At 42.4% G+C, this 13219-nt stretch overlaps 1 protein-coding gene across 1 annotated transcript in view; it reads left to right on the plus strand.

The window, feature by feature from the left end:
• Positions 1-12867, plus strand: part of LOC115475154 (anion exchange protein 3-like) — an 82248-nt gene extending 69381 nt beyond the window's left edge. The window contains exons 16-19 of the mRNA XM_030210895.1: positions 1975-2228; positions 2444-2613; positions 9425-9598; positions 12551-12867. Of these exons, the coding sequence (XP_030066755.1) occupies positions 1975-2228; positions 2444-2613; positions 9425-9598; positions 12551-12628 (676 nt within the window). The 3' untranslated portion in view covers positions 12629-12867. The remainder of the gene's footprint in view (positions 1-1974; positions 2229-2443; positions 2614-9424; positions 9599-12550) is intronic.
• The last annotated feature ends 352 nt before the right edge of the window (positions 12868-13219 follow it).

Consider the following 13219-nt stretch of genomic DNA (forward strand, 5'->3'; position numbering starts at 1 on the left):
AAGTGCTCCAGGGATCTGCATACATGCAGGCCTCTAGGACTTGTTGCTGCTGTATAATCTTGCCACACCAGTTGACACCTGAAGACTAATGTCTCCAAAAACGTCCTTTATTGGAATAAGCACGTTTACTCACAGTTAACTGCAGATCAGAGGTTGTGCCCCACTGGCAAAGAGTCTCCCTGGTACTGAGATTAGCAGTAGGTCAGAACTGGCAGAATGGTGTACAATGCCCTCTTTCAGCCACATTCAAGGTACGCACTAAGTTCTGTAACGTGGCTAACACATGAAAGGGATAAAAAACTGTCTTACAAAAATGGCCAGTACCTCATGGACTACCGGAAACAAAACAGGGCACAAAGCAGAGGGAAAAGCACCATGGGAGTAGAGCCTACCAACTACCAGCATCGTGAGCATGTAACACAAGCTAGTGGAATCACGGAGCCCAATACCCTACACCCACCACAATGCATTGCTGATGAGACTCTGCAGTGCACATAACAGAAAAGGTGTCCCACTCACCCGAGAGCCACATCAGAACCAGGGAAAGGCTGTCACAGGATAGAACACATTCTGTCATGGAGGCGGGTATGGCATTTGAGGCTGGCATACAGGCTGGCAAAAAAAGTTTGTAATTGGGGTTTTTTTGGTGGGAGGGGGTTAGTGACCACTGGGGGAGTCAGGGGAGGTGATCCCCGATTCCCTCTGGTGGTCATCTGGTCAGTTGGGGCACTTTTTTGGGACTTGAACCTGAAAAAAAAGGGTCCAAATAAAGCGGACCAAATTCTCGTTAAAAACGCCCTTCTTGTTTCGATTATCAGCTAAAGACGCCCATCTGTCCTCCGCCGATAACCATGCCCCAGTCCCGCCTTCACCACGCCTCTGACACGCCCCCATCAACTTTGTTCGTTCCTGTGACGGAGTGCAGTTGAAGATGACCACAATCGGCTTTCGATTATACCGATTTGTTCGCCCTCGAGAGAAAGACGCCCATCTCCCGATTTGGGTTGAAATATGGGCGTCTTTCTCTTTCGAAAATAAACTGGATAGTATACTATTTACCTTGTCAATACAATACGTAATAGAACATTTTAATTGACAGTGTAGGGTATAAGCAAAGATGGAACATATAGATAGGTAAGAGAGTAGGAGGAGTTAGAAAATAAGGCCAGAGAGATGATTAAATGTTATCTCAGCTAGGGTAGGAGTGGATAAACATGTCCTGCTGCAGTATGTGCAACCCATGTATGTCAGTGAGACTAAGAAGTTAGTTACTTCTTCCATTAAAGGCCTGGTTGAAGAGCCAAGCTTTCCCCTACTTCCTGACGAGATGGATAAATAGGACCTGTGCTATAATAGCACAAGTTAATGGTAAAATAACCTGAGTAATCTGAAGTATCTGGTGCTCCTGAAAATTCAACAAAAGTTTCAATACTTTAAGCACAATTTAATGATTTAGAAAGTTGGAGAAAAATCTTCGTTATTTGATATTACCTTGAGAATCAGCTGTAATGTTGTCAGGGTTAGCCTGCAAATAGGTGGGAAATGTGGGATATAAATGCAGCTAAATAAATAAATTATATGAAAAAAACATTATTTCATCACACTATTGTGAAATTTTGAACATCTAGATGTTATTGATGGTCTTAATTGTGTTAAATGTACATTTTTAATAAATTTACATTATACCATCTAAAGGAGCATTAAAGAAATAAAACCAGAATGTTCCATCTTTAATTCTCTCTCTTAAATTATGTATTTTAAAAAATATTTATTTGTGGAAACCATTTTTCTGGGTACAATGTTTGGAGAGGATCCACAGAACTTCTAGTTGGTCATTGCCATTCATAGCAGGGAAGTTCCCAACACAGAGAAATGCGAAAGCAAGCTTTGCTTCTCCAGGCCCTTGTCATGTTTGATCTACTCCGTCTTTCATTGCCAAATTAATTCCTGAGTGTTTGTCTCCTCTCTGCTTAGGCTGATTGTGAGTAAGAAAGAGAGGAAACTGGTCAAAGGATCTGGATTTCATCTGGATCTTCTTCTGATTGGCACTCTTGGTGGTATCTGTGCCCTCTTTGGGCTGCCCTGGTTAACAGCTACTACTGTCCGTTCAGTCACACATGTCAATGCGTTGACTGTCATGAACACGTCAATCGCACCGGGAGAGAAGCCAAAGATTGAGGAGGTGAAAGAGCAAAGAGTCACCGGGGTTTTCATTTCAGCTCTTGTGGGTAAGACATTGTTCCTGGGTTTTGGGTGCAAGACTCTTTGCTTTGTGTCTTCAGTCAAGGGATGTCCAGTATTGGAAAACAGAAGTGGCAAATGTGAAACCAGTCAGTTCCTGACCTATTTTCCTCTGTAACCAGTGAAGACTATTGCTTACATCACATGAGACTGATGGTTGGGTGGATGATTGGCTCATTTAGTGTATTGCATTTACTGATAGGTTTGTCGATCGTGATGGGGAGCGTACTGCGTCGGATTCCTCTTGCTGTCCTCTTTGGCATTTTCCTGTACATGGGCATAACGTCACTCAGTGGAATCCAGATCTGTGAACGGATCCTTTTGATCTTCATGCCTTCCAAACACCATCCGGACCATATCTATGTGCTGAAGGTAAGTGAACATACAATAATTGGGAAGCAGAGTGAGGAGGAGCTGCTGAAATATGAGAGTTCACATACAATCCAAGTTGTGCCCCATAATAACAACCAAATTAAAGTGTGTTGAGCTATTAGCTACCTAGTGCTTTTCTCATGATCTTACGTAACCCTGCACTGGGTGAGAACTTTATACGAATGGATTCCCTCCTGTGTGAATGGATTTCTAAGACGAGCCAACCCTGAAATGAGTATTAACTAGGGCACCCAACCCTTTCACCTAAGAACCACTGAATTCACGGAAGCCTGTTGGACCCTTTATTTAACAGCTTAAGTGAAGATTTGGGCAAAGGTCATCGCATCAGATGTATAAATATTGGGATTTCGTGGAAAGACAGCAAAACAGAAATTTATATATTCTTAAAGCAGGTACAAGAGAATAGGGTAGAAGATTGCAAATAAGAAAAAAATGTAGAGAAGAGATTGGGACATCGGAGCAGTCCTGATTCAGTCCAGTAACAGATGATCCACAGACAAACCCTTTCAAATGGGTTGTTGGAGTCTTCAGGATGAAAATGTCTCTCAGCTTGTGGGTTCTTGGTAATAAGACTATCTAGTTAATCATACCTAACTTTATATAGCAGTCGGCAAAGGGAAGTCTGTCTCTGCTAATTACTTTGGTGCCTTCGGGACTTATAAGAACCTCCTCAAAAGTGCAGCAAGAGTGGCAAAGGAAGTGGAATTGAAAATTCACCACTTCTGACTGTAATGTCCCTGGGCTCTCGGCTACCTGAAGATTGTGTGACTAGGCTTCTAGCCAGTGAGTGGGGATGGGGAGTGGAGGGGGGGAGGGTCCAGCTTAAGGTAATCTCCTCTTTCTTATTAGCAGTGTGCTGACAACCTTTCCAGACAAAGCACTTCTGGAAACTGGGCCATTTTACTCCCTGCATCCAACTCTCTCTCCCTCCAAACCTTTCCCAAGTCTCTTTGTTATCCAATTGGCTCTTGTAAGGTGGAAAGGGGCAGAGACGGTGGCTGGTTGTTAAATATTCTGGGACCACACTTCAACAGTGCCCCGCTTGACCTCTTTTGGTAAGCAAAATGCACAAAAATTTTGTGAAAGGGCATGATAGATTAGAATGGTTATTTTACAATCTGTGATAGACATGTAAATGGAGAGGCTAGGCCTAGGACAGGGTCAGACCAGACAGGGTCCAGAACCAAAAATAGAACAGGAATTAAGCATGGGTCAGGTACCACAGACAGAGCAGGAAAGAACTGTGGAACAGAAATCAGGCATCAGATAGGAAGCAGAGATGGAACTGGAGCCAGCTGTGGAGTCAGTAGAAAATAGGTTGCACTGAAGCTGCACAAAGAGCTGGGATTAGCAGTAGATGCAGGTTCCGTTCCTCGACATGCCCCCATGAACTTTGGCTGTTCCCGCGACGGAAAGCAGTTGGGGACGCCCAAAATCGGATTTTGATTATGCCGATTTGGCGACCCTGTGAGAAGGATGCCCATCTTCCGATTTGAGTCGAAAGATGGGCGTCCTTCTCTTTCAAAAATGAGCCTGTTAGTGAGGCAAGTAGAGGTCATGATTGTATTGTGCAAAACATAATTATAAATACTCTGGCCGATGTTCAAAATTATTTAACTGGTCAGGAAAAGCTCCTGGCTGGTTAACTAGTGTTTTAGCGCTTAACCGTGGGTTAACTGTTATCTCCATTGAATGAATATTTGTGGTTAGGCGCTAAAACGTTAGCCAGTTATATTGCACAACATAGTCGGTTAGGCGCAGATATCCACCGGTTAAAATTGCAGACCTATCTTTAACCACTAAACACTTAACCAGTTAAGATAAATTTGCATACAATGGAGGTAATGCATGTAAATTTCTTATGCATATTTATTATGGGTATCCTGAAAACCTGACTGGATGGATGTGTCCCAAGGACTGAGTAGAGAAGCACTAATATACACAAATGGCAATCTCTAATAACTTATCAAAACTGTATATGAAAATGAAACAATAAACTGTAAGACAGAAAAGACAGCACAGCATAATTCAATCTCAAAAATAAAATTGACAACAGAAGAATAAATGAATTACATATTAAGGGTCAGATTCTAAAAATGGCTCAAATTTTAACTTAACTACTAAAAATGAGCACTTAGACCAAATAGGCGATTTAACCGGCCAGGAGCCTTTTCTGTCTGGTTAAATCATTCTGAATATCGATCCTGTATGTTTTAGTTGTGTATGAGACTCCAGCAACTTGGAACATGAGGACAGTGCTGAGCAGACTCTTATGATCCATGTTGTAAATTTTTTTTACTATAACACTTGGAAACAGGTAATAAAGTAAGCAAATGAGTGAGTGTATCTGGAGGGAAAAAAGCTTCGAGAAGCACCTTTATCCCGCTAAGGAGGTGGGTAAAGGGCTAGGGCTTCTTCATCATAGGCAAAAACCTCCTGGTGTTCTTAGCCTGCCTTCTTATCAAAACATCAACTTGAAAAGCTTAAATTCAGGAAATATACTTGCTAATTTTCTGAGCCTTTTCTTATGTTGACTTAACTTGAGAGATACTAATCTTCTCTGAGGCTCCTCCATTATTATGGTCATAATAACAGAGGAGCCTCAGAAGATTAGTATCTCTCAAGTTAAGTACCTCTTCTATTTATCAACATAAGAAAAGGCTCAGTAAATTAGCAAGTATGGCCCAGATGCACTAAACGTTTTTCATCGTTAAATGAGCCCTTAAGGAAGAATTTCCTATCCTTTCCATGCACTAAAGCCTATTTTTCGACGGTAGTAGCAGCTAACGAAACTGGAATGCAAATGAGAAACTACCATTGAAATGTAGACAATTCGGAATGCACTAACCATACCGACGATAGCAACGATTCACTTACCACCAGAAATTTAACGTCAGCTCAGACCTGTCGTTAAAGCCTGAGCTGTCATCTCCCCACTGCCCCCTGCACGATGAAAAACCAAATTGCTGGCATGTTTTAAAAGAAAAGTGGCTCCCTGCTTCCCTGTGCCTAAAATAAAAAAGGAAACTAAATTAAAAAAGGATCGGGAGGGGGCAAAGGCGCTCATCAGCAGCGTCCTGTATGGACGGCCTGGCCTTGCCTTGCCTTGCTTGCCCCCCCCCCCCCCCCCCCCCCCCCCCCCCCCCCGAAGTCCCCGCTGCTCCCCGCTGCTCCGTTTGTGAAATAAAAGCTTTTAAAAATGAAACCTTTGCAGTTGCTGGGCTCCCCCTCCCTTCCTGTGTCTCTCTTCTTTAGTCGGCAATGCTCCGCCTCCTGCCCTCCTCCACCTCCGTGCCCCACCCCCCCGATTTTGTCCCCGCCGCTCCCCCCCCCCACCGGACCCCCCCTCCACCATAATGGCCGGTGCAGCGCCTCTCACCTATGTTTGAAGGCGCTGCACAGGATGGATCAGCTATTCTTTAGCTCTTATGTCTCCTCCGATGTCTCCTTTTTCTTCCAGTGTCCGCCCTCCTCTGACGTCAGCTATCTACGTAGATAACTGACGTCAGAGGAGGGCGGACACAGGAAGAAAAAGCATGCTTTGCGCATGCTTTACGAGCCGATTACCGACGGGGATTAGTGCATCGTTCTTTCCAATACCGCACCAAACTTTTTGGGGCTGTGTTTTTGGAGCATGCTTCGTTATTTGAGATTCGGTAAAGGTTTTTACGTTTCTGATTTTTTTACGTTTGCTTGATGCATCTACCCCTATATTTCCTGAATTTAAGCTTTTCAAGTTGATGTTTTGATAAGAAGGCAGGCTAAGAACACCAGGAGGTTTTTGCCTATGATGAAGAAGCCCTAGCCCTTTACCCGCCTCCTTAGTGGGATAAAGGTGCTTCTCCAGGCTTTTTTCCCTCCTGATATACTCACTCATTTGCTTACTTTATTACCTGTTTCTAAGTGTTATACTAAAAGGGTTCTCTTGTATATGGAAACTTGCTCCCTTATATCAATTTAGTTTATCTCCATGTTGTAAAATGACATGACAGATTCGGATAGACTGGAGTGGACTTTGACAGCAACTCCAGTAGTTGGAACATAAGGACAGAGCCATGCAGACTTCTATGGTTTATGTCCCCGAAACACCAAAGAAAGACCATGATCAAGTATATAATTCACAGTTAATTTGGAGGACGTAATGGGGCAGTTCAGCAAACTGAAGAGTAGCAAATCTCCTGGACCAGATGGTATTCATCCTAGAGTACTGATAGAACTGAAAAATGAGCTTGCGGAGCTACTGTTAGTGATATGCAATTTATCCTTAAAATCGAGCGTGGTACCAAAAGATTGGAGGGTGGCCAATGTAACGCCGATTTTTTAAAAAGGTTCCAGGGGAGATCCGGGAAATTATAGACCGGTGAGTCTGACGTCGGTGCCGGGGAAAATGGTAGAGGCTATTATTAAAAACAAAATTACAGAGCACATCCAAGGACATGGATTACTGAGACCAAGTCAGCACGGCTTTTGTGGGGGGAAATCTTGCCTGACCAATTTACTTCAATTCTTTGAAGGAGCAAACAAACATGTGGACAAAGGAAAGCCAGTTGACTTTGTGTATCTGGATTTTCAAAAGGCGTTTGACAAGGTACCTCATGAAAGGCTACAGAGGAAATTGTAAGGTTATGGGATAGGAGGAAATGTCCTATTGTGGATTAAAAACTTGTTGGATAGGAAACAGAGAGTGGGGTTAAATGGGCAGTATTCACAACGGAGAAGGGTAGTTAGTGGGGTTCAGGGGTCTGTGCTAGGACCGCTGCTTTATAATATATTTATAAATGATTTAGAGATGGAAGTAACCAGCGAGGTAATTACATTTGCTGATGACACAAAGTTATTCAAAGTTGTTAACTCGCTAGAGGATTGTGAAAAATTACAGAAGGCCCTTACGAGACTGGGAGACTGGGCGGCTAAATGGCAGATGACGTTTAATGTGAGCAAGTGCAAGGTGATGCATGTGGGAAAAAAGAACCCGAATTATAGCTACGTCATGCAAGGTTCCACGTTAGGAGTTACGGACCAAGAAAGGGATCTGGGTGTCATCGTGGATAATACACTGAAACCTTCTGCTCAGTGTGCTGCTGCAGCTCGGAAAGCGAATAGAATGTTGGGTATTATTAGGAAAGGTATGGAAAACAGGTGTGAGGATGTTATAATGCCATTATATCGCTCCATGGTGTGACCGCACCTTGAGTATTGTGTTCAGTTCTGGTCGCTGCATCTCAAGAAAGATATAGTAGAATTGGAAAAGGTGCAGCAAAGGGCGACTAAAATGATAGCGGGGATGGGACGACTTCCCTATGAAGAAAGACTAAGGAGGCTAGGGCTATTCAGCTTGGAGAAGAGACAGCTGAGGGGAGACATGATAGAGGTATATAAAATAATGAGTGGAGTGGAACAGGTGGATGTGAAGCGTCTGTTCACACTTTCCAAAAATACTAGGACTAGGGGGCATGCGATGAAACTACAGTGTAGTAAATTTAAAACAACGCGTAATTAAACTCTGGAATTCATTGCTGGAGAACGTAGTGAAGGCGGTTAACTTGGCATAGTTTAAAAGGGGGTTGGACGGTTTCCTAAAGGACAAGTCCATAGACCGCTACTAAATGGACTTGGGAAAATCCACAATTTCGGGAATAACATATATAAAATGTTTGTACGTTTGGGTAGCTTGCCAGGTGCCCTTGACCTGGATTGGCCGCTGGCGGGGACAGGATGCTGGGCTCGATGGACCTTTGCTCTTTTCCCAGTATGGCATTACTTATGTACTTATTTTAATCTTGAACGGATAATGAATGTGACTGTTGGGCAGACTGGATGGATCGTTCATGTCTTTATCTGCCGTCACTTACTGTGTTACTATGTATGTTGTTGTGCTGTCTGATAAATGCTCGTTCCTGTGTGTAAAACAGGTTTTAGGTGCTGAAAAAGCTTCATTGAATTATCTGCATGTGCATGAGTTCATTGATGTAGCATTTTCTTGGATTGAATCACAATTATCACACTTCTTTGTCATCTTTCAATTTTGCCACATCAGCTTTCATTTCATCGATTGTAGCACCTGAAAGTTATCAATAGAAATCAAACAAAATAAAACATGGAAAATAAAATAAGATGATACCTTTTTTATTGGCCATAACTTAATACATTTCTTGATTAGCTTTCGAAGGTTGCCCTTCTTCCTCAGATCGGAAATAAGCAAATGCGACGAAGAAGGGCAACCTTCGAAAGCTAATCAAGAAATGTATTAAGTTATGTCCAATAAAAAAGGTATCATCTTATTTTCTTTCCATGTTTTATTTTGTTTGATTTCTATTGATAACCTTAAGAGTGGACTAACACGGCTACCACACTCCTCTACTTTAGCACCTGAAAGTAACTCGTATTACATAGTAACATAGTAGATGACGGCAGAAAAAGACCTGCATGGTCGATCCAGTTTGCCCAACAAGATAACTCATATTTGCTGCTTTTTGTGTATACCCTACTTTGATTTGTACCTGTGCTCTTCAGGGCACAGACCGTATAAGTCTGCCCAGCACTAGCCCCGCCTCCCAACCACCAGCCCCACCTCCCAACCCCGGCTCTGGCACAGGCACAGACCATATAAGTCTGCCCAGCACTATCCCTGCCTCCCAACCACCAGCCCTGCCTCCCACCACTGGTATTGAGGTACCATTTCTCTGCTCTTCCCTGTCAAGTTTACTCTGTTGCAGATGATCACCTAAATCGTATTCTAGTCCTTCCACAATTATCACTTAGAGACATTAAATAAGTATTTTTTCTTCAGGTGAAGACATGGAAAATGAACCTGTTCACCTGTATCCAGTTGGCCTGTATCGTGATCCTCTGGGTGGTGAAATCCACGGTGGCTTCATTGGCTTTTCCCTTTCTTCTGATTATGACTGTCCCCCTCAGGCGATTTCTACTACCACACTTGTTCCAGGAGAGGGAACTAAAAGCAGTAAGTAATGTTTTTCATACATAGAAGAGCACAGCTGCAAGTTTATGTGATAAATGCTGAAAATCACAAAATCCCTCTGCATTTGAAAAGAACATAAGAACATCCATACTGGGTCAGACCAATGGCCCATCCAGCCCAGTATCCTGCTTCCAGCAGTTGCCAATCCAGATCACAAGTACCTGGCAGGAACCCAATTAATAGAACCATTCCATGCTACCAATCCCAGAGCAAGCAGTGGCTTCCCCCATGTCTATCTCAATAGCAGGCTGTGGATTTTTCCTCCAGGAACTTGTCCAAACCTTTTTTAAACCCAGATACACTAACCACTGTTACTATATACTCCAGCAAAGAGTTCCAGAGCTTAACTATTCTTTGACTGAAAAAAATATTTCCTGCTACTTGTTTTAAAAGTATTTCCATGTAATTTCTTTGTGTGTCCCCTGGTCTTTGTACTTCTTGAATGACAGAAAAACTGATTCACCTCCACCTGCTCTACACCTCAGTCATATGCCCCCCTCAGCCGTCTCTTTTCCAAGTGCCCTAACCTCTTTAGCCTTTCCTCATATGGGAGCAGTTCCATCCTCTTTATCATTCTGGTCGCTCTTCTTGGAACATTCTAATTCCGCTATATCTTTTTTGAGATACGGCAACCAGAATTGAACACAATATGCAAAGTGAGGTTGCACCATGGAGTCATACAGAGGCATCATAATATACTTAGTCTTATTTTGAATCCCTTTCCTAATAATTCCTAGCATCCTGTTTGCTTTTTTGGCTGCCGCTGCACACGAGGTAGAAGATTTCAGCGTATTGTCTACAATGACACCTAGATCTTTTTTTTGAGAGCTGACTCCTAAGGTGGACCCTAGCATCAGATAACTATGATTCAGATTATTCTTCCCAATATACATCACTTTGCATTTGTCTACATTAAATTTCATCTGCCATTTGGATGCCCAGTCTTCCAGTTCCTTAAGGTCTTCCTGCAATTGATTCAGAATCCGCATGCGTTTTGACAACTTTGAATAGTTTCATTTCATCTGTAAATTTTTTTTTTTTAAGTTACATTTGTACCCCGCGCTTTCCCACTCATGGCAGGCTCAATGCGGCTTACATATACAGGTACTTATTTGTACCTGGGGCAATGGAGGGTTAAGTGACTTGCCCAGAGTCACAAGGAGCTGTGCCTGAAGTGGGAATCGAACTCAATTCCTCAGTTCCCCAAGACCAGAGTCCACCACCCTAACCACTCCTGCACTCATTTAATTTAATCACCTCACTCCAATTTCCAGATCATTTATAAATGTTAAGCAGCACCAGTCCCAGTACAGATCCATGCGGCACTCCACTGTTCATCCTTCTCTATTGAGAGATATGGCCATTTAATCCTACCCTCTGTTTTCTGTCCAATAACCAATTCCTAATCCATAACTGAACATTGCCTACTATCCCATGACTCTTTAAATTTTCTCAGGAGTCTCTCATGAGGAACTTTGTCAAAAGCTTTCTGAAAATCTAGATCAGTGATTTTCGACCTTTTTCATCTCATGGCACACTTAAAGGCGCAAAAATTGTCCAGGCACACCAGTGGACGCTAACCTGTACCTGCCTGTCCCCGCTAAGATCCATTCCATCCCCACCCATACCTGTAACCTTCAGAAGTAGTTATTTCATTTAATTATGCTACTGAAATACATTAGAGTACCAATATACCTGCTACTGGGAAACTGGAGCACGACAGACTGTTACAGGTTCCTACACAGACACTACATACCAGCAGAATCCTTTACCTCAGTTGCAAATGCAAACATGATTCTCACCTGATACAAAATAGGGAACCGCAAAAAACATGCAGACAAAAACTGATAGTGGACTCTACATGTCCTGAAACACCAGAAAAATAGAAAGAAATACATGTCCTCCTGTCCCGTGCAAAATAATGCTGACAGATGTAAATTTTGAACACCAACATAATTCAGTCACTAAACTGAAAATAAAATCACTTTTCCTAGCTTTGTGGTCTGGTGAATTTATTATAGAATACGTTTACACAGTTGTGTGTGTAAATTCTGGTTAATTTTTTTTATTACATTTGTACCCTGTGCTTGCCCACTCAAAGCGGCTTACATATTATATACAGGTACTTATTTGTACCTGGGGCAATGGAGGGTTAAGTGACTTGCCCAGAGTCATAAGGAGCTGCCGGTGCCTGCAGTGGGAATTGAACCCAGTTCCCCAGGACCAAAGTCCACCACTCTAACCACTAGGCCACTCCTCCTACTATTTGAGATTCCACATGGAATGTTGCTATTCCACTAGCAACATTCCATGTAGAAGTCGGCCCTTGCAGATCACCAATGTGGCCGCGCAGGCTTCTGCTTCTGTGCAGGACGTCAGACTCACAAAAACAGAAGCCTGTGCAGCCTTCTACACTTCTACATGGAATGTTGCTAGTGGAATAGCAACATTCCATGTAGAATCTCCAATAGTAGCAACATTCCACGTAGAATCTCCAATAGTATCTATTTTATTTTTATTACATTTGTACCCTGCGCTTTCCCACTCATGGCAGGCTCAATGCGGCTTACATGGGGCAATGGAGGGTTAAGTGACTTGCCCAGAGTCACAAGGAGCTGCCTGTGCCTGAAGTGGGAATCGAACTCAGTTCCTCAGGACCAAAGTCCACCACCCTAACCACTAGGCCACTCCTCCACTCCAATTAGTGTCAATATTTTCTTGTTGTGGCAATTATTGGCACTGATGGGCTTGTTAAGTTAAGTTAAGTTGTGTGTGGAAATCCAGCTCTAGTGCAGATCTTTCTTCAATCTGGGTTTCATGGGAATGCTCTTTGTGCTTTCAAACATCCTGAAATACATTTTAGGAATAGTTAACGGACAAAAATGTTCTACAGTCACTTTCAAAGTTCTCTTCTATTGTTTTCTTTGCACCTAGTTGGATTCGGAAGATGCTGAGCCAAACTTTGATGAAGATGGCCAGGATGAATACAATGAGCTGCGCATGCCAGTGTGAGTCTGCTTGGAGAAAGCCATGGCATCGGCCCTGATTTTTGTTCTTCCCATGTGGGGCAGGATTTACAGGAAGTGACATTGAACTGTGAAATGGTACCAAGATCCCAAGTCTGGACATGCTAATAGACGTTTTATACCTCCAAAAAGGGAACTGAGGACTATGAACAGATTTTCTTCCGTGCTGTAAATCGCAAAAGACTTAAATTTCAGCAGTTCCTGGACCAGAGAATGTTAAACAAAAGTTATTTATTTATTTATTTATTACTTAAATAAATGTATATCCGCCCATTGTTTCATTTTAGAGCGCTTTTATTTGTTGAAATAGGTTTATTAAGCACAGGAACTACATAACAACTTGAGTTAAAGTCATGAGTAACTGATCGACAAATGCAGAAGATACTATACCATATTAACAATACAGAAAACCCATCATACTTTTATTATTATATTTGTTAGGATTTATTTACCGCCTTCTTGAAGGAATTCACTCGAGGTGGTGTACAGTAAGAATAAATCAAACATGAACAATAGACAATTACTCTAGTAAAAATATTCAAACCATACAAAGTATGGCGTGGTGTACTAACAATGT

Source organism: Microcaecilia unicolor, chromosome 7, assembly GCF_901765095.1.
Source record: "Microcaecilia unicolor chromosome 7, aMicUni1.1, whole genome shotgun sequence".
In the NCBI taxonomy this organism is placed as follows: domain Eukaryota; kingdom Metazoa; phylum Chordata; class Amphibia; order Gymnophiona; family Siphonopidae; genus Microcaecilia; species Microcaecilia unicolor.